Source organism: Octopus sinensis, linkage group LG6 (assembly GCF_006345805.1).
Source record: "Octopus sinensis linkage group LG6, ASM634580v1, whole genome shotgun sequence".
In the NCBI taxonomy this organism is placed as follows: Eukaryota; Metazoa; Mollusca; class Cephalopoda; order Octopoda; family Octopodidae; genus Octopus; species Octopus sinensis.
Window position 1 is genome coordinate 54,273,274 of NC_043002.1, and position 27,964 is coordinate 54,301,237.

A 27,964-nucleotide genomic window follows, 5' to 3' on the forward strand; every position below is an offset into this window, starting at 1 on the left:
TCTGTGATAAGACTGTACATCATCTTTAAAGAACTTTAATGAACTTTGGAAATCTGTTTATGTTACTTAATTATCTACATTACTTCATGAGTATAGCCTCAACCACTAGATGTCTAGAGAACTCACATGTATTTTAGCTGATGAGTACGGGACACGTTTATATGCTGTAATTTTTGCAACTTTTAATAAAGCCTGTCCTTGTATGAAACGATTGTACTAAAAACCTATCCATTCTTGTTGCTTCTTTCTCGCTTATAATCACCCCACATTACTGTATGTTAAAACAGTATAGTTTTTTTTTGGTGCATCTAAGTTAGGTACCATATTCAAGTAAATTCATTTAAATTAACTTGAATCTTTATTGCTTTTTGTATATATATATATATATATATATATACCCAGATACTCAAATCCTTCGAACAGACTACAAAATGAATAAAAATATTATTTCAGGTGAAGAAATATATATGCAGTTATTTTTTTTTTTTTACGGGAGCACAGATTTTAATCAATTATCACCACCATCACTGTCCACTTTTCTATGTCTGCATGGATCAGACAGTATTTATTAAGGCAGATTATCTATGGTCAGATGCCCTTCCTGTCACTAACCCTCAACTGATTCCAAGTAAGGTAATATATCAGTTGGCATTAGGAAGGGCATCCAGCAGTAGAAACCATGCCAAATCAGACTAGAGTTTGATACAGCCTTCCAGCTTGCCAGCCCTGGTCAAACTGTCCAACCTATGCCAGCAAGGACAATAGACATTAAATAATGATGATTTAAATATTTGGGTTATGAGAATTATAGAAATGAAAAGGTTTTTTGCACAAACATGAAGCCATGTATTTTTATGGGAGATAAGGTGAAATATAATCAATCACACTATTTGAATGAAAGCTATCAACTTTGATATAATGAAACAGCAGTCAATCTTGGCAAGATTTAAACTCAGAATGTAAAATGAATACACTAAATATTGCTATACATTTTCTGGTACCCGACCAATTCAACTGAAGATTATAATATGAATATGAATTTGAAATTATAATAAGAACATAAATAATCTATAGATCAAAATCTTTAAATGTGAGTTATGAATCATTTGTGGAGATATAAGGAAAATATTTGGTAAGGTATATACAATGGCTAACAAAACATCAAACAAATGATAAAATACATCCCACTTTAGAAAGAATATTTTTCTCAGAGAAAATCTATTTTCTATCATATTTATATATATGAGTGTGTGTGTATGTTATATCTATATTTCAGTAATTATATACATATATGTGTGTGTGTGTAAATACACACATACCTATATTTTATGTCTGTATGAATGTATGTATATACACATATATATACACACAAAAATACAAATGTTTTATGTTCAGGTATGAATGAGATGTTCCTCGTGCTCAATTGTTAATTACCACACAGTTACTATTACACATAACTGCATATCTTTTTATATTTCCCTTGTTTTTATTGTGTGTGTGTTTTTTTTTCTGCTGTTTTGATTCAAAGCAAAAGAAAGTTTTGAAAAGTAATTTGGAGGGTACAGTTTTGTCCACCAAAACTTTATACAAGATTTTTCAGAAATCAACAATAAATTAAAAAAAAAAAAAAAACTCCAAACATACATAATCAACTTAGAGAACAGTTTCATAACAGCAAAATGGAACAGAATTTTATGTTTGCCTTATATATACATATGTATAAATGTACGTTTGTATAAGCATGTATATGTATAAACTAAAAATCCAGTTACAATACTATATAAGGCTTTGCTTATTCCTCAATACTTAGCTCAAAGTTCTCAATTTCATCAAATTCATTGCTCATGCGTTCAGCCCACTTTTCCATTTCTCCATTCTGGAATAAATAAAAAAAAAAGGTTATAAATGTCTATTATTTACTTTTATTCAAGAAAAAACTATTAAATCAATTCAAGGTTGCTTCCCAGTTACCTCCCTTACGAATCTTGGCTATTCATTATAAACATTGTTTATAAACGTTGATTCATAGGCGCCAATGAAAGAGCCTCTCTACAATCAATCACTTGTCCTACAAAAAACAGCAACCACATTTCCCTCGAATAACACAATAAGATTGACTTTAGTCCTAGATAGACTTTTGTCTAAAGACCCAATGGATGATCAAGCCTGAGCTGAGGCCAAGCAACAAGAGATTGTCTGTTTCTGTTTTATTTTTTTTTCTCTTCTTTAAATTACTTATCTGGAGAACAGGTTTTGCTTTTGACTTATGCAGATTCAGAGACTGCTAAAAATAATGTGCTTTACATGTAAAGAGAGGGGAGGAACTATCAACTGAAAACCACCAAGTTATCTGCAACCTGACACTATCTACAAGAGAGAGAGAAGTCACAAAATTGGTTAAGTCTAGAGCAATTTACAGGATAAAGATGAATGAAGGGATCAGAAACAAAAAGTAGACACTATTGCATCTAAATTCAGAGACCTTCCTAAATAAACTGACAATGCTGAAATGGAGGAGGTTTTGTTCAGCAGTTTCCTCTTCAGCAGTAAAATGCTGAAGACAAGAGTTACTCAGACTAGAATCAGGTAGTAAAAGAACCACTAGAAAGTTTTAAATGCCATGAAGCTAAGAAGGAGACTTACAAAGCTTGGCTTGGAAACAAGTCATCCCTTTTGCTCAAGTGGTACATTGAGGCATGTTAAGTTGCAGAGACAGTAAAAACATCCAAGGCTAAGCTATGGGAGAAATTTTGGATTAAACAGGACTGACTTTGGTTTGGCCAATAAAGTATACTAGCAGACCACCTGCAAACATTGTAACAAGTGCTCTTTCACCCCTGCCATTAAGAACTCTGGTTCTTTTCTCTAGAGATGAGCATTCTTAAGAGGAGAGAATGCTTTGCTGATTTCCTAAATCTAATCATAAAATTTTCTAGCAGACATGATGTGCATCTAAGGGCAAAAATTAACAACACAAAGAACTAAGTCATAGAGGCAATGAAATTCAGCCCAAAATGTTAAGAGATCTTGAATAGAGATGGCATTTTCTGGCTAACTTGTGTATGTCAGGTGGCTTGGATCTCTGAATGACACCAAAGCAATGGCAATCTCGGGAGATAGTCCAAATTTTTTAGAAAGAGAGACAAGAAAGTGTACTCTAATTACAGGGGATGTATTTCAGCAATATAATAACAGGGCTAATGTAGACGTTGGAATTTGGCAAGTGTGTGTATTGTCACTCCTTTGCATAATTTTTATGAACTAAATTGACCCGGTATGGGCCCCTATCCAGGGTTACGGAAAGGAGACAACCTTCAAAGAAATCCGGAGTGGAGCCCCGAAGGCGGTCTAGTGTTCGACTCGACACTCTTCCGGCAGCTCCTGCAACCAAGCTGGTGCCAAACGTAATGCACTGCACTCCTTTGGACTACATCAGCAAGGTCAAGAGAGAAAACCTGACGATTGGGCTACCCAGGACTTTCTTATCTCTAGCCCAGGCCTGCGCAAAACTGGAGAGGACACTTCAGTGCTGCTGTAAAAAGCTGCAGAAACAACACAGGAGGTAACAGTCACGAGTGATAAGTCCATTCAGATTGGCGTAAAATATAGGCGCTACGGGTTACCTGTGACGGTGGGAGGGACCTCCATGTCCTATTGGTTAGCTACTGCCCACCTCAAGCTGGGCAGCCCCCAGTTAATAAGGTGCTGACCCGCCACAGGCCGCCTGCTTCATTGGGTGCTTGGAGCTAAGAGTATGACTTGAAAAGCGGCCTGCAACCTCTGCACCAAGCAAACAACTAAAAGTCAAGAAAACACCAGTCCTGCGGTTGGCAAGCTGGAATGTCAGGACCATGTGCCCTGGAATATCTGATGATCTACTCAGGGTTGAAGACACAAGGAAAACGGCCATCATTGACCGTGAACTAAAGAGGCTCAACATAGACATTGCTGGGCTACAGGAGACAAGATTTCCCTCAAACGGCAAACTCAAAGAGCAGGATTTCACCTTCTTTTGGCAGGGAAAAGATCCAGAAGAACCTCGTCAACATGGCGTTGGCTTTGCAGTGAGAAACTCACTACTCTCCTCAATAGAACCACCATCAGGAGGCACTGAGCGTATCCTCTCACTGCGCCTCTCGACTTCTTCTGGCTCAGTACATCTACTCAGCATCTATGCTCCCACTCTCTACAGCTCAGAGGAGACCAAGGACCAGTTCTACAAAGATCTCAACTGTGTCATAGAAAATATACTAACGACTGAAAATATCTACCTTCTAGGGGATTTTAACGCTCGCGTGGGATCTGACCATGATTCGTGGCCCATTTGTGTTGGACACTTTGGTATTGGCAACATGAATGACAATGGTCAGAGACTACTCGAATTCTGCACATACCACAACCTGTGCATCACAAACACATTCTTTACCAACAAGCCATCCCACAAGGCATCTTGGAGACATCCAAGATCTCACCACTGGCATCAGCTGGATCTCATCATTACACGGAGATCCTTTCTGAATTCTACTCTATTGACCCGCAGTTACCACAGCGCGGATTGTGACACAGACCACTCACTAATTAGAAGTAGGGTGAGGATTCTACCTAAAAAAGTCCATTGCTCCAAGAAAGTGGGCCGACCACGCATTAATACTGCCAGAACCTCGGACCCTACACTGCAAAAATGTTTTGCTGCTTCTATCAAGGTTTCCCTCAGTGGCTGCCCAACCTCCTCAGCTGAAAGTAGGTGGAACTATATCAGGGAAGCTTTGTATACGACATCAATAGATACTTTCGGCATGAGAGAAATGCAAAACCCAGATTGGTTCAATGCTGGGCTCTCAGAGCTGGAGCCAGTTATCGAAGCAAAGCGTGCAGCTCTGATGCTATACAAGAGTGACTCTTCTACAAAGTCACTTGAAGAACTCAGAAAGGCACGAAATAAAACCCAACTGACAGCCAGACGCTGTGCAAATAGGTATTGGCAAGAAATCTGTCAGAGTATCCAGTCAGCTGCTGACAGTGGCGACACCTGTGGGATGTATGCCGGTTTGAACAAGGCCCTCGGTCCATCCGCAACCAAGTCAGCCCTTCTGAAATCAACTACTGGAGATCTCATCAGGGATCAAAGCAAGCAAATGGATAGATGGGTGGAGCACTACCAGGATCTCTACTCACGGGAGACTACAGTGGCTCAGGCTGCAGTCGAGTGTCAAGATCTTGCCAGTCATGTGCGAACTTGACAGTCTGCCATCTATAGCAGAGCTCATCAAGGCTGTTGACTCTCTAGCAAGAAACAAGGATCCGGGGAAAAGACGGCATCCCCTCAGAGATCATCAAAGCCGGCAAAAACACCATCCTGCTTCGGCACCTTCATGAGCTTCTGTGTCAGTGCTGGGAAGAGGGTACAGTCCCTCAGGATATGCAGGAAGCTATCATTACGCTTTACAAAAACAAAGGTGACCGTGGTGATTGTAACAATTACCATGGAATATCTCTTCTAAGCACTGTTGGAAAGACCTTTGCCCGCGTTATCCTGGCCAGGCTACAACTACTTGCTTCTCGAATCTATATACCGACTATCTATTCTCCATACGCCAACTTCAGGAGAAGTCCAGAGAGCAGAGAATGCCATTATATATGGCCTTCATTGATCTAACAAAGGCCTTTGACTCGGTAAGCAGAACAGGCCTCTTCACCCTACTCCAAAAAATCGGATGACCACCAAAGCTGCTGAGGATCATCAAGTCTTTCCATGATGACATACATGGCACCATACAGCACAACGGTTCAACATCAGCCGCCTTCCAAATAAAAAACGGGGTAAAGCAAGGTTGTGTCCTCGCTCCTACATTGTTTGGCATCTCCTTCTCGCTCTTACTCTCACATGCCTTTCAGACATCAGATGATGGAGTGTTTCTGCACAGTAGAAGTGACGGGAAACTGTTCAATCTCTCGTGCCTGCGTGCCAAGACCAAAATCAGAAATGTCCTGATCAAGGAGATGATGATGCCGCTCATTAACTGTTTTGAGCAAGCATGTAACAACTTTGGCTTAGCTATCAGCCTTAAGACCAACATCATGGGCCAGGCTACATTGGACATCCCAAACATACATATTGGAGATCACAGATTACAAGAGGTGGAGAAGTTTACCTATCTGGGCTCTACCGTCACCTACAACCTATCCCTCGACGCTGAGCTCAATATACGCATTGGCAAGGCAGCTGCTGGAATGGCCCAACTCTCCAAACGGGCTTGGGACAACAATAAGCTGACCAAGACCACGAAAATGAAGATCTACCAGGCATGTGTACTTAGCATTCTACTGTATGGAAGTGAGACTTGGACGCTATACACACGCCAAGAGTATCGCCTAAACATCTTTCACCTGCGCTGCTTCCAGAAAATCCTCCACATCAAATGGCAGAACCATATCCCCAACAAAGATGTCCTCAGGCAAGCAGGAATACCAAGCATGTTTGCACTCCTCACACAAAGACGTATGAGATGGCTTGGGCATGTTAGCCGTATGAAAGATGGCAGAATCCCCAAGGACATACTCTACGGAGAGCTTGCTAGGGGTACTAGGTCTGTGGGTAGACCGCTCTTACGTTACAAGGATGTTTGCAAAAGGGACATGAAGGCCTGCAACATCAATATTAGCGGTTGGGAGGCAGTTGCCGGCAACCGTGGAGACTGGCGACGTACCGTAAGAGAGGGAATACAAAGGAGTGACAGAGAGAGAGAGAGAGAGAGAGGAGAAATGGAAAGACAAGAAAAGACGTCAACAAGAAATTATGGCATTACAACCAGCCAGGAACAGTCTTCGCTACATTTGCGGTACCAGCCAGAGGGAGTGTTTGTCCAGGATAGGACTACACAGCCACAGCAGGAAATGTATCAGGACATGAAATGTAAAAGCCGGACTAGACTACTTTATGCGCAACTCCATTGTCTCCCAAGACAAAAAGGATGCCAACCAAATTGACACACACAGCCACTGTGGCAGAGACATCACAGTCAGTTGATATTTGCTACTTGGCTCATCAGAGTGATCTCCAGCATGCATTGAATAGATTCCCTGCAAAGTGCTACAAGGCAGAGATGAGAACTAGTGTTGCAAAAACTGAGGTACTGGTTTTTTGCATGTTAGTGGAATGTCACTGAGACAAGTGGAACCATTTAAGTACCTTGGAGTCATATCCATGAGTGATGGGAAGCAGGAGATTGAATTGGGCACATGAATTGCTGGTGCTGGCACAGTAGTGCACCAACACCAGCATTCAGTACTAAGAAGAGGAGAGGTTGGTAAAAAAAGGCAAAACACACTATCTTCAATTCAGTTTTTGTACCTATCCTCACCTATGGTCATGAATGTTGGGTATGACCAAAAGAATACAATTACAAATACAAGTTGCTGAAATGGGGTTCTCCCAGAGGATTTCTGTAGTAAAGTTACTCAACAAGGTGCATAGCTTGGAAATCAAGGAGTCTCTACAGGTCAAGTCACTACATCTCCACATTGAATGGTCACATCTCAAGTACTACAGACATGCAATTAGAATATCACAGGAAAGAATCACAAGATGGATTCTCCAAACCAAGCTAACTAGCAGGAGCTCTAGGAGTAGACCAAAAACAAGATGGTTGGATATTATCCATAGTCTCAAATGGTCATGCTTGGTAATTCAGTCAGAAAATTTGATTACATCTGATAGAACTGAATGGTGGAGGTGCCTAAGGACTTTACTTCAATGATTCTCTCAGGAATAGTGGGTGGAGATGGATAAATACACTATATCTGTGTAACAGACAAGATGACCATAGGTGAAATACTTTAATCAAGGATTAGGTCAGACACTAGAAGCCAAATTACCATAACTGGAGACTTATGAATTACAATATCCTATCATTAATTCCTTTTTACAATAGTAAGTAATAGATAGAAATATAGATATCTTATTTTGTATTGAGTACGAAAATGCTGCATAGTGTCAAATGACATTGATAGATGGATACTGTCTTTACCTTATATAAAATAACACGACAATCATTGAACAGCCATGATTAATGGTTTTAGACAGCAATAGAATAAAGTTTGAATAAAAGCCTTCTTTGAACTGGTTTATGACAAATTTTATTCAAACTTTATTCTGAAAAGATGCCAAAGTGTTCGAGAGGACCCTACCAGACAACCCAACTGAGGAAGATTATATTTACTGGAAACAGATGCAACATCTTCATAGCAAAAGCAAAAGTTCCAAATGAATCTAAACTGGAGGTACTCTTAGTCCTCTGTGGAGCAAAGACCTACCCCATCATCAAAAATTCAAAACCATCAATACAGCAATAGAACATAATGATGTGCCCATAAGCTACAAACTTGAAAACAAAAGGAAAATGAGTCTATAGAAGAATTTATGTCAAGCCTTCAGTCGCTGGCCAAGAAGTGTAAAATCCAAGCTCTAATAGCAGACCATTACTGAGAAATTCTAATTGGTGATGCCTTTGTGGCTGGGCTTCAATCACCATCAAACAGATAAAGACTTCTCGTGTCATCAGATGACAGCTTAGAAACACTCTATAAGCTTGCTCAAACCATGGCGGTGGCAACTGAAGACACTTGTAACTATCACAAGGCTCAGCTGGAATCTATCAATATCACTACCTATTGGTAATAGTCAATGAATACTGAAGGTACCCATTCGCAATACCCATGCAAAAACACAAGTACGGAAACAGTAATTTCCCACCTGCTCAACCCCTTTTCATTGCTTGGATCACCAAGTTGTATCCACTCTGAGAGAGGAACCCAATTTGATAATAAGAAGCTCCAGGACTTCCTTCACGCTAACAGGACAATAAAAACTAGAACATCTCCCTATCAAACTTAAGGTAGTGGCCAATGTGAAAGGACCAACGGTACCCTCATGAAGGCCATAAATCTAGCACTTAGTTCCCTACAACTAGATAAAGGACAATGGTTGACAGCCCATCCCATGGCACTATCACCATGAGAGGACTCCTCTGTACAGCTACGAACACAACTCTTCATAAGCGAATGTTTAACTTTTCAAAATAATCGGCAGTGGAACCATTCTACTTGAATTCCTCCAAAATACCAGAAGCATACTATTGCATCGTCAACATCTCAGAAGGGGGATCCACTTGCAGAAAACGTTAAATTGTTGGAGACAATTTCTCCCCACTTTGCATGCGTACAATTTGGAAACGGATAAAGAGATACAGTGTCAACACACAATCTTTCAATCAAGGAAGCAAAGATAACACACAAACACAACCACGGTTAACTAGACAAACAGCATCCGATACTGAACAAGATCTACAAATAATAAATCAACAAGGAACCAACCCTGACAGTACACTAATACAAGCAATGTATCAATAAGGAAACGGAGCTCAGAGTCTGGCACGTGAAAATATGAGATTACCAACTGGCAAAGAGCACCTGAATAGTAAGGCTAACAAAACATGTGAAAAATACCCGATTGAGAATAACACAGGTAACAAAACACCAACTATTCAAGGACAAAAAGAGACGAGAAAACTGAGATCAGGATGAATTATCAAGACTCCATTTTATCTAAAGGAGTATATGTTTTGAATGCATCATGAGTAACTTTTCACTCAGCAGGTAAGACAGTTATGAATTATAGTATCCTATCATTAATTCCTTTCTACAATAGTAAATAATAGATATCTTATTTTGTATTGAGTATGAAAATGTGGCATAGTGTCAAGTGACGTTGATAGATGGGTACTGTCTTTACCTAATATAAAACAACGCATCTTAATCATTGAACAACCATGATTAACAGATTAGATGGCAAGCAGAATAAAGTTTGGCCTTCTTTGAACTGGTTGATGACAGGCACCTTATTAGATTTAGTTCTAGAATGTCATAGATCAGTTTAACCGTTTGGCTTTCAAACTAAACATATCCAGCCCAAATATTGTTTTATATTCAAACCAGTCAGATATGGCCTTTCACACTCACCCTACAATGTCATTCTAACAATATACAATCACATCATCAAAATTTTGAAGCTATTAGATGATGCATGATTAATTCAAGCAAGGTGAATAAATAAGCATTACAATTGACACCATCATCATCTTCGTTTAGCGAAGATGATGATGATAGAAATCTGAATGTTAATGGATTGAGCAGTGCTGACCAGGGATATGGAAACAACACAAAGTTTACAATTCTTCTACCGGGCTTTAACTCAAACCTATTAACAGGTCAGACTAAAGCCAATTTTATGTACAACATGCTGTCAGTGAATCTCTACACAAATGCATACCTTTCGGACTGGTTCCTTTATTCTTTACTTTTGACTTGCAATTTTTCTTTTCTTGCAATATACTATCTCCTGTGAAGAAAATAAATACAGAAATGAATACATCACTACCATAGTTGTAAACAATTTTAAAAACAATTTCATGTTAAGATTAACTCTTTGACATTTAAGCCAGCCATAACCAACAAAAATATTTTATCTGCTTTATGATCAAACTGGCATGATCCGGCCTCTCACGCCAACCCTACAATATCATTTAAAACATCAATAGTTACCTCTTCAAAATCTCACGGCTACAACATAACGCATGATTAATACATCTTTTACATGTTGCTGACATGGGTGGCAATTATGTCACCAGCACTGGCCAAGTGAAATCATAGTCATGGCTAGTGCCAATGACATGCAAAATGCACCCAATACACTATGGAGTGGTTGGCATTAGGAAGCATATCCAATCATAGAAAACAAGCCAAAACAAACTGGAGACTGGAGCAGCTCTCTGCTTACCAGCTCCATTCAAACCATCTAACCCATGCCAGCATGGAAAACAGACTCTAAACAATGATGATGATGAATGAGAATTAATAATTACTTGACAGAATAATATGAAAGCTAAAGGGTTAATATTTAGAAACTATTACTTCTTATCACTGGAACATTTGCATCAACATGAAGTTGCAACTGGTTCACTTTCTGATCCTATTCAGGTTGTTTTATTCCTGAATATGTGTACTGCACATACATACACACACACACCAGCACACAAATAAGTTTGCTCTAACAAGTTCCATCTGACTCATGTAAACATGGAAAACTGCATGTTAAATGATGAAGGTATTGGTATATGAGGTAGAGTCTGAAAATCAAACAGTGCAGTTACAGCTCTGATTTTTTCGGGGTGGGGGTAAGTATATAGTATATCAGGTGGCATATTAATAGTAAAGTACTGGATAGAGTGCTTTTGTGGAGTTTTGTTCCAGGTGTCTGTACTCTGAATTCAAATGCTGCTTATGAAGTCAACTTTGGCTTCTATCCTTTCAGGTTGATAAAGTTGCAATCCAGTATGGTAAACAGAGAGCAACGGACAAGATACATTCTGGTATCTGTTCCTTCTGTTTGAGTTTTGATTCCACCTCCTATCACTGGTCTCCTTATGACAGAAAACGGTTCCTTCAGGGACCAGTTATATAGCAGTAGGCCTACCATGTCAGATAAAAGTAACATCTCAATCACTCAAAACAAGCAGACCTACATATAAGCAGAGTAAACACTAGGAGGGGGAAAAAATCCAGTCCAGTGTGTCCTTTCTGTGTTAAAATTGTAGGGTATAATTCAAGACTTCCAGTTGACAGGTTGATTAACTACAAAGAGGTCTCTACATTTGCTTGTTTAACAGCTATAAAATGGAGAGATGCGTTAGATCATCTTGCTTTTTACAGAGTGATCTGTCTTCCTTCTAGCTAATTGTAAGAACTACTGTACAAGATGATTTTGATCATTTTACTGCTTACTTTTCCATGCTTGCATAGGTAGGATGGAACTTTCTTCCTGAGGTAAATTTTTTTTATGGCCAGATGCCCTTCCTGCCACCAATCCATTGGTAATGACATTGCATCGTAGATGAGTATCACCATCATACAAGCAATATTCAAAACAAAAAGAGACAAATATACACACACACAGTGGACTTCTTTCAGTTTCCATCCACCAAATTCACTGATAGGGGTTTGGCCAGTCTGGGACTCCAAGGTACCAAGCAGTGGGACTGAATTTGGAACCAAATAGTTGAGAAGTAAACTTCAACCATATAGCTGTAGCTGCCCCCAAACGGTGTGTATATTTGTATGCAAAAAAATCAGATCACAGGCCTGATTTCCTTTTAAATTTCAGATATCCTGATCATTTGAGAATGTCTTTAAAATCTTTTTAATGTCATAAAGACATTAAAATGTCTTAAGGGATTTTAAAAGATTTGCTTAAAATTATGTCAAGCAGAACTCTATCTGATCAAACAGACCAGCAGGTTGACTTAAATCTAAGCAACAAAACTTGCTAGATTAGCAATTTTCCTAGAGAAAGTATATTGTATTCAACACTCAGTTGAACCTAACTTTATAACACCAGTTTTTATTTCACTTGTTCTCCACCCATCAATATTTGAATACTTCAGATATAAATCATCAGGTAATGATAATGTTCTACAAGACAATTTTCAACAAAACTTCAGTAACTACTACTATTCACTGGTAAATATTTATTTTGTAGGAATACCGTTTTACTTGTTTCAGTCATGTGACTGTGGCCATGCTGGAGCACCACCTTTAGTCAAGCAAATCGACCCCAGGGCTTATTCTCTGTAAGCCTAGAACTTATTCTTTTGCCGAACTGCTAAGTTACAGGGACATAAATACACCAGCATCAGTTGTCAAGCAATGTTGGGTGGGGGGGACACACAAACACATATATTATATATATATATATATATATATATATATATATATACGACGGGCTTCTTTCAGTGTCCATCCACCAAATCCACTGACAAGGCTTTGGTCGGCCCGAGGCTATAGTAGAAGACACTTGCCCAAGGTGCCACGCAGTGGGACTGAACCCGGAACCATGTGGTTCGTAAGCAAGCTACTTACTACACAACCACTCCTAAGCCTATGTAAAACGTAATGACAGACGAACTACAGTTACGCATTTCACCCGGTGTGCTAATGTTTCTACCAGCTCTAAGTGAAATTAATTGTTCCAATTTTGACATATCAACAGTACTTTATATTGATGAAATGCAAAATCCAATAACAATATGACCTCGGTAGTGTAAGGAAAAAAAGTAAATCATTTAACATCACTCTACAACTTTGATCTAATCCAAAATATTTCCTTAAAATGTGTATTTATATAAATATATACAAAATAAAATGCACCATCCGATTGTAGTCATTGCCAGCGTCGTCTGGCTGCCGTGCAGGTGGCACATAAAAAGCACCCACTACACTCACGGAGTGGTTGGCGTTAGGAAGGGCATCCAGCCGTAGAAGCACTGCCAGATCAGACTGGGCCTGGCGCAGTCTTCTGGCTTCCCAGACCCCAGTTGAACCGTCCAACCCATGCTAGCATGGAAAACGGACGTTAAACGATGATGATGATGAAATAACACACACTTGTATACATATTACAAGAAAATTTTAGAAGTATTTGCAAATCTGAAGAAGAAAAACTGTCCTTACCATCAATACAATGACCTCCATTTGTGCGTGATGTGAAGAGAGATTGTAAACTACTGCGCCGGGAGACATGAGCATATGTGCGCATTGATGCAGGTGACTGAAAATCTTTAACAGGCGAAATACAAAAAGACTTTGTTCCAAAATCCTTTGCAGCAGGTACATTGTCAGTGACCAAAGATGTATTTGGCGTTGAGGTGTCTGTAGTGAGAAATTTTGGCAACATGAGCGCTGGAGGAGATGTGTCTGGCTTTTCAGGAACTGGTTGCTTCAAAGGTTTCAAATAACGTTTCACACTGCCAGCATACAAGAAGTCCATGAAACCCTTCGAAGGAGTTTCCTTGTTCTCTTTTAACTTTCCACTTTGATCAGTCTTTACTTTTTTCTTTTTAGTGATAGGTACAGGATAGGTGAAAAGATCAATGTGGTTGTTAGTGTCTCCAACAGGTGGAGGATTGTTTAAAATCAATCCAAGATTATCACACTCAACAATCTGCTTTTTACTGGAACTTGATCCAGGAAACTGGGGCTTCTTAGCACCAATTTTCTTATCAGAATATTCAGAAGCAGTGTTTTTTAAAGCGGGAGGTAGACATTTGGGCAACACTGTTTGCTGCACCTTTCGTGGTGGTCCCTCCATTGGTGACCGTTTCAACTGCGTATACTTTGTTGGTACCACATTTAAGCCAGGCCAAATAGAACCTGATTCAGCAGTAACAGTCATAGCACCCTGCCGATTTGAACTAGGGTTAATTTTTGATACAATTTTATTTTCTAGGTGTTTCTTTGACTTTTCTTTCTCTATTTCCCTAAAACTGACAGCCCCATTAAGTAGCTGGTCTTCAGGTGTGACAGACATTTTATCAACCACAGGAACTTTGCATTTCTCACTTTGATCCCAGTTTCCATTTACTGGAACAGCTTTATTTACAGCAATATGCTTACCAAGGTTTTTTTTGCTTGGTTGTACTGTCTTAGTGGTTTTATTCACTTTTGCCTTATTTGAGCCTGTGGAAACTTTTTTCTTTTTGTCATTGAAAACAGCTTTTATTGCTGCTATTTTCTTCACAGATAATTTTTTGTCCATTGAACTTTGGAGTCCACTGTAAGTATTTCGTCGGGAAGTAGATTTTCTACCTGAACCTTTTGATGATCCCACTTGAAATTCTTCAAAGTCATATACATTTTTACTGGAGTCCAATTCATCGGTCACAAGTAGAAGAGATTTGTCCCAGTCACTTTCAGCAGAACCAGATGCCTTGAAAATAAAGAACAGACAGTTTTTGAGATACAATCTAATTCTTACAAGTTTCTTAAATTCTTTACACATGCATATAAATACGGGACAGATGAAGAAATGATATTATCAAAGAAAAAAAAAGGGTTTTTGTTTCAAGATTCAATACACTTAAGGAAACTTAACTGTAAGTATATATTGTGTACGTATTGTTTTATCTGGAGGAAAGGCAATGCCCATGACCCTTAGGCCTGGTCTAAATGCTTGCAACAGAGTTGACTCAGGCACCCAAGGATTGAATGGTTAAATCAAGCAATATATTAACATAATCGATGGCATACTAAGACGCACCCCAATTCAGGGTCAATAAAATAACTACCAGTTGAGCACTGGGGCCAATGCAATCGACTTACCCTCTTCCCCAGAATTGCTGGCCTTCTACCAAAATTTGAAAATAATATAAACAAGAGGACTCAAAGAGCACAAACCTCTGCCAAGGCAACACCAATGTCCTCACAATGATTAGCCGGAGATGACTTTTAAAATGAGAATATCTAAAATAAACTCAACTGCTCTCAAAAACGAGAATACTATAAACGAACCAGATCGCTCTCAAAAATTAAGTAAAAACAAAAAAAAGGAAAAATAATCCAGAATCCTTGTTTGGTACCTGATCAATCCCAATGGTAGTCATGGAATGTGGGTGTGCGGGCTGTGTTTGTAATGCTGTGTGTGTGTCGTATGAAGGCTTTTTTTAGTCTAACCATTGACATAATGTTTTTATGACCATTAAGGTCTATAGTGAAAAATTTAGATGTACTTGTAAGAAAATGGAAAGGACCTGCACACAGTGCTGCTAACAGAGTTTAACAACATCATTGCACACAAAAATGTGAGTCCAAGAAATAAAGCTTCTTTCAAGGCAGAACTAGAAAAGCAATTGTCAAGTAAGTAAGAGGTTTTAAACAGGAGCAATATATTCAAATTGGTAAAACAAAAAATTGTCATGGATAAATTAAATTTATTATTGTTACTGAATGTTAGTGTTATTTAATTTCTGAACGGTTTTGCTGTCGTTTATGTATGTAGTTTGATTACTTTATCCATCAGTTTCTACTAAGAGACACAAGTTAATAATAGAGAAACGAAAATAAAACTTAACGCCACCATAACTTACATGGAAACCATGAGCATGCTTTCAAGGGAGATAATCAGTGAAAGACTTGAAAGTCAATGTAAGATCTTAATACTTCATGTAAAGTAAACATAACAAATAATCCAGAATTCTTGTCTAGTACTGGATCAATCCCCAAATCTAATCACTTTGTGCCAGTCACAAGACCAAACATCCCTAAAAGTTTCATCTGAATCCATCTGGTGGTTCTTGAGATATCTTGTCCACGGACAAACAAACAAACACAACTGAAAACAATACCTCCGCCTTCACTAATGCAGAGCTAATAATTTTATAGCATAATACTTTTGCATTGTTTCTTTTTGAAAAGAAACAAAAGAATTGGCTCTACTACTTTATGCTTCTATAACTTAATTAACCAAAACAGATTGCTCACAACTATCAGTTCTTAAATGAGTTTCATTTGGGTTGACAACACTTCATAGCAACTTACAGGTTTTATACATTCTTCCTAATACATCATTTAGCATTCACTTTTCCATGCTTACATGGGTCAGATAGAATTTGTTGAGGCAGATTTTTTTATGACCATATACCTTTCCTGTCTGCAGCCTTCATCTGTTTCCAAACAAAGTAATATTTTCCCATAACTAGATGTTTCCCATGAATGACTAGAAACGAACAACCTCACTCACACCATGATGCTCATTTATAACCATCTAGATAAGAATATACACAAACACATACACATGACAGGCTTCCTTTATTTTACATCTGCCATATCCACTCACAAAGTTTTGGTCAGCACAGGACTATAAGAGATACATGCCCATGACATCAAGGAGTGAGACAGAACCTAAAACCTGCCTGCACCTATTCTTCCTACTATAGTTACAATTAAAAAATACTTTTGCTATTATCTATAAAGTATATTTTAAATACAAGATACAATTAACTTATATATAGTTATTAATTCAGATGATGTCTTCTTTGTTGCGGTCACTAGAGTGGGGCCATACTGGGACACTGCACTGCACAATTCAAACAAATCTACCCTAGTATTTATTTTTAAGTCAAGTACTTTTCCTATTGGTCTCATCTTGCCAAAGTGCTAAGTTATGGGGATGTAAACCAACTAACACCTATTGTCCACATAATACACACACAAAAAATTTCCACAGTTCCTGTCTAGCAAATTTACTCGCAAGTATCTTCTATGATATGGGGCTGCAGTAAAAGACACACAGGTGCTACACAGTGAGAATGAACTCAAAACTATCTGATTGTGAAATGAACTTCTTAAACACATAACCAAAAGCAGAAAGAAATATAGCATCTATAAAAATATTCCATTATCTATTTAATGTATCAAATACATTATTTGGGAGAGTTGCAAAGTTCACTTTTTAATGTATTACATATATAAAAGATTATTAAAATAAGCTTTCTGATAATGTCATTAATATATTCAAAACATACATCCCCAAGTGGCAATCAATGTCCTAAGAGATAGTTTAGTACATCAACAAAAAAAGTGGGGGAGGGAGGTAAAAATCCCCTTCAGTCATGAATGACCATGGAATTGCTCCCCTCCAACGTGAAAGTCTGGGCAAGGTTGTTTATGGAAGACCAGCAGTCACCCATACATACCAGCCTCCTCTCTCCATGCCACCAACATTATCCAAGGGAAAGGCTGATACAGTTTGTCACCAGTGATGTCGCAACATATTTTTTCTACAGTTGAGTAAACTGGAGCAAAGTGACACACACAGCCTGACCTGGGAATTAAACTCACAACCTCATGATTGTGAGCCCGGCACTAACCACTGAGCTATGTGCCTTCACACCAAGACACATGGCAACATCAAGTACACTTCATAAAATACTTACTTTTTTCGACAAGGATTTCTTTGTGGTTTTCCTTTTTGTATTCTTTGAAGTACAGTTAGAACTTTCAGTAGACATTTTCTGGTTTCCTTGTAATTTTTTCTCAGCAGAAGCAGTGTTCAGAGAACCACCTAGATTTGGTTTCCCTTTCTCCACAGCATCACTGCTGTTGACTGATGAAGTAGAAGAATCAGTCTTTATGTTAGAACTGGATGATTTTAATCCACTGGCCCCTTCAGTAGACACCTCAGCAACAATTTCAGCAATTGTTAAACCAGAATTTTTTCTTCTTGATACTGGGGCTTTAGAGCTGGTTTGTATTTGAGTATTTGTTGAAGTTCTGAGAGACTTTCTAACAGTCATTTCAGGGGCTTTTTTCGTTGATGCAATGTCATCAGGGACTTTAGAACTGTTATTCTTTATTCTGCTAACTCTAGTTTGTTTTGAAGCCACACTTTTGCTGATGGCACAATCGTCGTTCACAACCGATTCTAAAACTTCAGCAACAGGAAACAATTTTTTATCTTTGGAATTGTTGCTAAGTTCATTAAGAATTTGTTCTGCTACCTGTTCACCAACCTGCTGTTTGGTACTTGAACGCCTTGAGCCAAGGGGTTTTTCTGTTAGCTTCAATTTCTTACTAAGATCCTTAGGCACAGGCTGTACTTGTGAGCACTTCCTAGATCTGCTATAGAATGACTTGGGAGAAATTCCAGCCACAGCATCATCAGTTTCCTTCAAATCTTCATCATTTTCATTCAAAGGAATTGTCTTCTTAGCCTGAGTTACACGGCTTGGAACATTAGATGATGTGCTATCACCCTTACCAACAGATTTAACAGATCTACTTGACCTTCTCTTACTGTAAAACATTTTGGGGGATAATTCAGAAGTAACTTCCTTGGGCATGTCTGTATTTAAAATGGCCATTGTAGAACTCGCTTTGGTTGTCTTGTTTTGAGTTATCTCAGAAATATTTGACTGAATTTTGCGAATCCTACTACTACGCTTTACAACTTGAGGTTTCTCTGTTTTGGGACTATCTGCATCCAGAACAATGTCGGGTGATCCCTTCAGAGTTTTCAACTTTTGTGTGACCGGTGTTTCTTTCTTCCGACCCATATCTTGAAATGATTCAGCAATAAAAGAATTCTAAAATGGAGAAGAAGAAAGATAAAATGAGAATGATATAGCAGACAGAAAATTAAAGCACATTAAAAAAAAAAAAATACATAAAAGGAAAAATTTCAACTACACCCATCAAAAATGAGAGTAGAAAAATTCATGTGGTAGCTTGACCTGCTAGAAATAGGAGCAAAATCTATTTTTCAAAAAATAAAAGATGGCTGGAATGCTTTTGATCACAAGTCTAATCAATCAGGGTTGACCTGGAGATAAACAACAGCTAGAATACCTACAGCAAAATTTAAACAATTAACAAGTCAAAATTTTATACTGAAATGAGAAATGACATTTACTAGTGCTATAAAAAAAGGACTTGGTACATTCTATCAAGTGGTTGGTTTATGGAAAAGCATGTAGTCACAGAAGCACTGCAGAAATTTGGTCATCAGACCTATGAAAATGTCCAACCTATGCCAGCATGGAAAGCTAATGTAACAACAGTGACCACAAAAACAATGAAGGTTTCCAGAATAAAAACCAGCAGTAAAAAGCACAATAAACATACATATTACCACAGCCAATCTCAGTGACAAAAACATCAGGTTATAGGCCTCTATTGCAACACTATCATAAATGTCGTTATTGGGAGAACTCGTCAATGTACTCAACACCTGGTTTGCAAATCGTACATATTAACAAAAAACTACATCACAGATAAATTCCTTTAACATCCAAACCAACACAAGTCGCTAAGCCAACTGAAATCACATTGTTCCCCCAATTTCCCTCAGACCACCTATCAATTTACAATACACACACATCAATGAAGGAAAAAACAGCTGACATTTTCAAGCTTCAAAAACAAAATCTAATGGAACAAATTCCAAGAAACAAACTCAGGCTTTTCTGAATTTAGCAGTATCATAATCAGTAACAGACGTTGTACTACAAAAATTACAGACCCATCTAAAATATACTGCACAAGGCAATATGAAAAAAAAATACAATTCCAAATAGTGTGGCTTTGTGGCTGGTCTTGGGTTTAGTCTTATTGTGTAACACCCTGGGCAAGAGTCTTCTTCAAAGCCTTGTGTGTGGATTCGGTAGGTTGTCATAGATGTTTGTCTCCCACCTATTGTATAGTGAGAATTGTGTTTTCAACTTTTACTTTGCAAAGGGTTTTTAAACCCAATATTTACTTGCTATTATGTATAGCTTTATCTACTTCAAGATTCACCATTCCAAAAAAGAATTATGTTTTCAAAGTTATTAAGTTCTTATGGAATCAACTATTATAAATATATATATATATATATAATCATCATTAACAACACTTTCCATGCTGGCATGGGTTGGACAGTTTGACAGGGGCTGGCTAGGCAGAAGACTGCACCAAGCTTCACTGTCTTTTTGCATACATACACGTTTGTGTATATATGCATGGGTGCCACTTTAGCATGCAGTCTAACCTGATTATTTACAGCTCTCCATGCAATCTAACACTAACCTTACCCTAAACCTAACCAAGACCAAGTCATTTCACAACGTAAAATATGGATACTGTGATAGGCCACATGCTAAAATAATAACTAAATATGCAATACAGAACCACACCAATGATTAGGAAAAATTAAGGGGACTGTTGTATTCATACCTAACTGCCTTAGGCCCATGCAAAGTACTGCAATGTCAACTGGATTCTTCAATGACCTGCAATCAAAAATAAAGCAGCTGCTGTGAAAAGGATCTACATGATCAAAGGAAACTTCAATGCTAAATGAAATGATAGGGACAAAACATGGAATCAATGCAGCAGTCTAAATTAAGAGATCCTGGAGTAAATTTATTGATTCCTAACAACATTATAGACATTTAAATATATGTTGTGATTGAATTATTTGATATTACCCATCCACACCAAATTAATGGCAGGGAATTTTACCATCTTGTTGGTTGCACCATGGCTAGCTAAAAGTTACAAACAATGAGATGCCAAAACCATCAGTTACCAGGCTCACCTTAAGTAACCTAGATTTTGAGTTGGTGATAATAGCACTGATTGCTGCTAATCTAGATCTATCAATAATTATTCAATACAACAGTAATTATAGAAGTATATCAGATATACACAAGTTAAAATTACCTACATCCCATTAATATAGATTTATGAAAAATCCTTTTTAATTAATTTTGAAATTTAAAAAGTAAATTTAGAATATAAGCACTTTTAACCAATGCCCTTTCTGGACAGCTTTACTACGTGCCTTCAGGTCTGCCCATAGAGACACAGCCAAAAATGACTATATTCCTGTCCCAATAAATTTAGATGCACATATCTGAAGCATATAACACATTAATCAACTAGCCTGATTAAATAATTAACTAAAAAGAAAAGGAAAGCAACTATAAAGGAAAAGCAAAAAAGCTGAAAGAGAAAAATAATAATTAAAGTTAAACTTACCCTAATTCAACAGCATATTAAAAATAACTTCATTATATACTTATATTCTTATAACATTATTGCTCAGAGCGTTACTTACTTCCTCAATTACTGACTTGAAATTTCATGACATTTTACCATATAACTTTTTTTCTACTAATTTTTGTTCAATGCAACTAACGATTCTGAATTCCTCATGCATTTTTCTATCATTTAAACCTAAGAATAGTATACTTTTATTTTAAAATTAAAAAATTTATGTTAATTGAAGATGAATAGGTGCCTTACTGCCCACCTTTAGACCCTCATATTTTGATGTAACTTTTTTTCTCAAACTATTTATGCCAAAGTGTAGCTAAAGAGGTGTCCTCTTTAACCATTTTGATACTAACCCGACTGTAGCCGTCCGAAAAATTTTTTGGCTCATAACACCAACCCGGCCGTAGCCAGCCAAGAGTACCCATTGTTATTTAAATGTGAATTTAAGCACAAATCTCAGTACATTTGTGAAAATATGTGATTTCACTTTGTAAATAGTTGAGTTATAGTATCTGATTATTGCTTGACATGATATCTGAACTCAGTGAATTTTGGGAGATTTTTTTCGGCGTCGATTTTTTTTCAGCTTTGAAAATGGATAGGAGTTTCATGCTATCAAGCAGTGATTCCAAATTTAAAGGATTTTCAACGGAAAATATGGAGATATCGAGAAAAAGAATGAATGAGCTACAAAAGCACGTGGTGTACGAGAATGAATAGGATATTTCTGTATCTGAAACTGAAAGCAGCGATAGCAACAGCAAAGACGATTTTACATCGGAATGAAGTAAAAACTTTTAAAATGTTTTTATTAGCAATTTTTCTGAAGAGATGGGGTCTATCCATAGTCTTTCTTAGGAAGCAAAACCGTTGGACTTTTACTTTTTTACAGTATGCTTGTTTGAAGCTATCACTGAGGAAACAAACTATTACGCAGAATGTAAACAAACAGTATATGCCAGAAAAGGCCACGAAATGGGGAATCAAAGTTTGGAAAATTTGTGGAGCAAATACTGAGTATACTCTTTTACTTGTTTCAGTCATTTGACTGCGGCCATGCTGGAGCACCGCCTTTAGTCGGGCAAATCGACCCCAGGACTTATTTTTTGTAAGCCTAGTACTTATGCTATCGGTGTCTTTTGCCGAACCGCTAAGTTATGGGGATGTAAACACACCAGCATCGGTTGTCAAGCGATGTTGGGAGGACAAACAGACACGCAAACATATACACACACATACATATATATACACATATATACGACAGGCTTCTTTCAGTTTCCGTCTACCAAATCCACTCACAAGGCTTTGGTCGGCCCAAGGCTATAGTAGAAGACACTTGCCCAAGGTGCCACGCAGTGGGACTGAACCCAGAACCATGTGGTTGATAAGCAAGCTACTTACCACACAGAGTTTTTATACAGGGAAAATAATGTTAGTCAGCATGGCCTAGGGTATGATGTGGTCTGGAATTTATCACTTCCATACCATAACCAGGGCCATATATTATTTTTTGACCGATTTTTTTTTACTTCGGTCAAACTTGCAGTGGATTTAGGTGGATTCCAATATTTCAGTTTATTTCACCTTTATGGTACACCTGTTGTGCATTAAATTCATCTGGTGATGTGCACAATTTTTCTGTATCAAAATTTTGTTGCATACCCAATTGAATATTAGCTGAGGACTGATTTTCTACGGTGATGTTTAAACAAAATTTTAATATTTTTACCTTTTGATTAATAACCCTTTCTTTAATTATGTTCCAAATATCACATTAATATGTTAAGTAAAAAAGTTACAGTTATTTAATGAAACTAGTCTAAATTCATGATTATTTTAGAATTTAATTGAAACTCATGAGGGGTGTATTTTGGTCAGAAATATAGTAACGAAAGGGTTAAAATTGTTCACAGTTTCCAATTTAGTTGATAACTGAATTAGTGGTGAAGCTTGGAAGCTGCTGCAATTGGCGAAATGGTGGACTTAAGAATATATTCAACCACCACCGTGGTTGAATGATATTTCCGTCCTCTTTTCCCTTCACTGTGCCCATCATTTTTTCTCGCCCCCGCCTTCTTCTGTCCCTCTCTCTTCTCTCCCCACATGACCGGTCTTCGGTCAAGCATGACCTTTCTCTCTTGGTTCCGCTGTTGTTCGTGCAACATCATTCTTCCTTGTGCCTGTGAAATCTTGTATCCCTGTCGTAAGGCTTTACTTCCACACACGCCAGCTTAATTTAATTCATCCTTAGTCGAAAGACACCCATTATATCCTGTTACTTGTATTTGTGTAACTTTCTGTTTTTTTTCTGTCCTTGTTTTCGTATACATTTGCTGCTTTCTTACAAGGAATCTAATGCTCTTAGCTTAGTTTTTCCTTGGGTCTGGCCAGATTGGAGCAATCTCGAGAAAATACTAAAATAATTTTATCATGAAGAACATTTTAGTACTGGTTTCAGTCTGAGTGACTTTTTCAACTGAGAGTAAAGCATGAAAAATAATTAAATAGTGGAAAAATTAAATGAAATATTTTTTTTTTTTAATATTTCCATAGTTTTCAAATGCAATAGGCATTTTCCTTTTTTCTGTCTGTCTCTCTTTTTATTCATGTGAGTTCTAGGAAGTGGGCAGCAGGTAGTAGTGGTTTGACATGAATTCTTGTTTTTTGATTAAGAAGCAGTAGTAGTTGAGAAAGGAAGCAGCAGTAAAGAAGAAAAAGAGAAAGAAAATGCAGGGGGGGGTAGTATAACAGTTGGTGAAATCCTCTTAAATGGTCAAGTGACCCATTGTGGTTGTAATAGTACTGATTGGAATTGCTCTGAATAAATTCATGTGAAGTGACTGTGACTGTTTTGAATATACAGGGTGTCCGCAAAGTCTGGGTACATGGGGATTAACACACACTTAAAGAAATTATTATTTCTTATATTTAATTGTTTATGTTATGATTTTATTTACTCCATGTAACCAGACTTTGTAGACACCCTGTATATTGGCTGAAATTACCCAAATACAACTTTAACACAAAATAACTTAATTGTATTCTACATGGGAAATTCTACCAATATTCAAAATTTCAGACTGTTTAGTTAAAAAAAAAATTAATTAAAAAAATCTGTGATTGAAATGGAATAGATCCGAATCAAGTTTAAGATAATGGTCATTACATATTTTGCCTTTATTGGAGTAAATTTGGCTTACAGCTGTTTCCAGTACATTACAGACAGGTTTACTCAACTAGTCTATTGATTAATTGCAGAAAATTGAACGACCTAAGAAAATTCATTCTACTTTCATCAGAGCCATTTCCGATTATAACAGCACTAAAGGAATGGCTATTGTATGAGGATGAGGGAAGATGATGGAAAGCTACAAATAGAACAGTGAAAAACAGATTATAAAGGGAAGAGGAAGGGGATGTCAATAGAGGTAGGGGCATTGAACTGCCAAAATTTGGAAGAGGGACAGTCCTAAAACAGTGCCTGTAGTCAGGTCAGCACATTACCATACTGGTTTCAAAATTTGACACAAGGCCAGCTATTTGGGGATAGGGAGTTAGTCGATTACATCAACCCCAGTGTTCAACTGGTACTTATTTTATTGACCCCCAAAAGGATGAAAGGCAAAGACAACCTGGATGGAGTTTGAACTCAGAACGCAATGATGGAGGAAATGCCACTAAGCATTTTTCTCCAACATGCAAACGGTTCTGCCAGCTTGCTGCCTTAACACACATTACCATAATAGCATTGTATATAAATTAGATGTGATGAAATTTGATATGGGCTTTTTATGGACATGGTCAGTCTCAGACTGTAATGTTCAGAAGTTGCTAACTAGCATAGTAGGGATATTATATTAGAAAATAAAGGGATATCATTTGTAGTCATATTGTAGAGGTCAGGAATGCTCTTATTATCCTGGATATAAATACTGATAGATTGAGAGATGTTATTACAAATGGGACGATGTCAAGTAGTTGAAAATTAAATGTAAATTCAGACTAACCTGGTAAGACTGGTTTTAAAATTTTAAACTAGTAAAAAAGTTTATGAATTGAAATTAGAACTAAAGTTAGTTTCTAGATTTAGCATTAAAGCAAACTAAGATATGAAAGAATTAAAATAAGCTTGTGAGGTAATACGTGATACTAAAACAATAATGATGATGGTGACATGAGCAACATCAACAAGAGGGCAAATTCTGATCATGCTGTACAAACAAATCCTAAGGTGCCTCAACTGAGGGAAGGATTCAACCAAAAGCCAAATTAAAAGACTGACAACCTGAATAACTGGCCTATATAGAGGAAAATCCTGAAACCTATACAAGGCGCAAGTGTGGCTGTGAGGTAGGCTTGCTTCCCAACCACATGGTTCCGGTTGCTTGGGACCTTTCTGCAAGTGTCTGCTACTATAGCCTCGGGCCAGCCAAAGCCTTGTGAGTGAATTTGGTAGACGAAAACTGAAAGAAGCCCGTTGTATGTGTGTGTGTATATATATATATATATATATATATATATATGCTCGTGTATGTTTGTCCATCTACCATCGCTTGACAACCGATGTTGGTGTGTTTATGTCTCCATAACTTAGCAGTTCGGCAAAAAGCTAGCGGTAGAAATACTAAGCTTACGAAGAATAAGTCCTCGGCTCGATTTGTTCGAATAAAGGCGGTGCGCAAGCATGCCCGCAGTCAAATGACTGAAATAAAAAAATTTTTTAAATACTGGCCAACAGCTTCGTCTCAGAGACACCATGGAACTATGTCGCGAAAATTTTTACATGAAACAATAGGCAATGTTTAATAAATGATCAAGTCGACAGTTTGTTAGGGTTTCTGAATGGCTAAGTGTATTCCCTGCAGGAATTTCTCAAAGCAATTAGCTTTCGGCGCAATTATTTTCTATTATATTCTTTAAGGGTGTGTATGTGTGTATGGAAAGAAGCTTGGTTTTAAGAGATCCCATGCATGATGATGAGAGAAACAAATTTATAAATAGTGTTGAATGGTTTCACTATGAGAAGAATGTCATGGTCGATCTTTTAGGAAAATGGATATCTTATAAGGATGAAATTTTATATAAATACATTTCAAACGGCATAGTTTACGATTATAAAGAAATTTGCGGAGAAAATGTTTTCCGCTGGGGTAGGAAAAGAACTTTCGAAGAGAAAGAAATTCATGAATTATTTTTTGTTTGAGTGTAATGGAAAAAAAGTTTGAAAATTCTTTAATTTTCGTTTGAGCAATAGTATAAGGTTTTAAAAGGTCCCATGCATCATGGTATGGAATATAGTTTCATTGTGGGGGGGGGGAGTTACAGGCGATTCGGCTGTTTTTAACACATCTCACGACCACCTGATACCTTCCTTGTTTGTTTAATATGTTCGGTCAATTACAAGATCTTTCGGTCACCAATAAGCAAGTTAACAAGCTTAATGGGGGTAGGAAGAGCTGTATTAAATGTTTAACAGTATAAGCGTAATGGGGATAAAAAGCGCTATATTGGATGTTTTATAATCAGTCCATTGGCGCAAATTTGGGGGCTAATGCAGAAACGCACCTCTCCTTCAGCATTAGCCCCAGTAGGCTGGTTTTCTTTTTGTTAACGGGTGAAGATCTTTATATTAACCAATATTTATTCTCATATTTGTTTAATACACACTCTTTTACACCTATTAAACTTTTTTTTTTTGTTTTGATGGCCGGGTGTTAATAAATGATCAAGTTGACAGTTTGTTAGGGTTTCTGAATGGCTAAGTGTATTCCATGCTGTAATTTACTTTACTACAAAGTAAATAATTTTTTAAACAAAGTAATTAATATTAACCCCTGTAATAAAATCAAGAAATCATTAGAACTAATTATTCCACCTCAATCTAAATAAAAAATTCTGACTTTGTGCCTGCATTAGAAAATAATCACCATGAATCAATTTTGTTGTATCAAAGAACACAGCATCTTTTTTCTTTATATTTATTCGCTTTTCCCTCGTCCTTCTTAATTTGTTCATTCCTCTCTAAAACATTGTCAGAGTTTAGAGGGTTAAAAGTAAAAATAACAGCATTTAAATTTTTGTGCCAAACTAACAAATACATGTAATTAAAAGACATGAAGTGACTTTAAAAAAAAAAACATGCATCAGAATAATTACAGCTAAACATTAAAAAGTGGTTTCGTAAAGTTTAGTCGTTCTTGTATATATCGACATTATTACTCTTGTATATGATATTAAACATAAAAACTTTTCCTTGTGAATTGCATAATGTAGAAAAAGAACGAAATACATTCAGGATAACAAAAATTTTCAAACATACTTACCAAATCAACAACACTTAATTCAAATGCTTAGAGAGACATTCAAACGATATTGAAGTTACCCGCCATTAACAGAGTTCACATTGCGCATGCGTGTTCGCGCCCAAACTATTAGAAGATGTATGACAAGATGCGAGGCTAAGAAGGAAATATTTTTAATATTTCCACTTGCAACTTTTTTTCTCTTTGAAAGTTGCATAGATTAAATTCCGGAATTGATT

The 27,964-nt window shown here is 37.3% G+C and overlaps 1 protein-coding gene across 2 annotated transcripts; it reads right to left on the bottom strand.

Annotated features, from left to right (window-relative positions):
* Positions 1-1,648: 1,648 nt before the first annotated feature.
* Positions 1,649-27,950, bottom strand: LOC115213237. 2 transcript variants are annotated; one of them, XM_036503901.1, is made up of 7 exons: positions 27,747-27,950; positions 20,599-20,654; positions 17,922-18,971; positions 17,823-17,879; positions 13,564-14,818; positions 10,328-10,396; positions 1,649-1,876 (listed from the first exon to the last, which is right to left on the bottom strand). In XM_036503901.1, the coding sequence occupies exons 3-7, from the start codon at positions 18,939-18,941 to the stop codon at positions 1,851-1,853; spliced, it is 2,427 nt and encodes an 808-aa protein (XP_036359794.1). In that variant the 5' UTR covers positions 18,942-18,971; positions 20,599-20,654; positions 27,747-27,950; the 3' UTR covers positions 1,649-1,850. The 2 variants fall into 2 exon arrangements, with proteins under 2 accessions (XP_036359794.1, XP_036359793.1); XM_036503900.1 differs by having other exon boundaries at positions 17,823-18,971.
* Between the last annotated feature and the right edge of the window lie 14 nt (positions 27,951-27,964).

Coding starts and splice junctions, on each gene's coding strand:
- LOC115213237 (XM_036503900.1), bottom strand. CDS start 18,941: ATGGGTCGGAAGAAAGAAACACCGGTCACACAAAAGTTGAAAACTCTG. Junction 14,819..17,822: donor AGAAATCCTTGTCGAAAAAA/GTAAGTATTTTA, acceptor TTTATTTTCAAG/GCATCTGGTTCTGCTGAAAG. Junction 1,877..10,327: donor TAAAGGAACCAGTCCGAAAG/GTATGCATTTGT, acceptor TATTTATTCCAG/AATGGAGAAATGGAAAAGTG.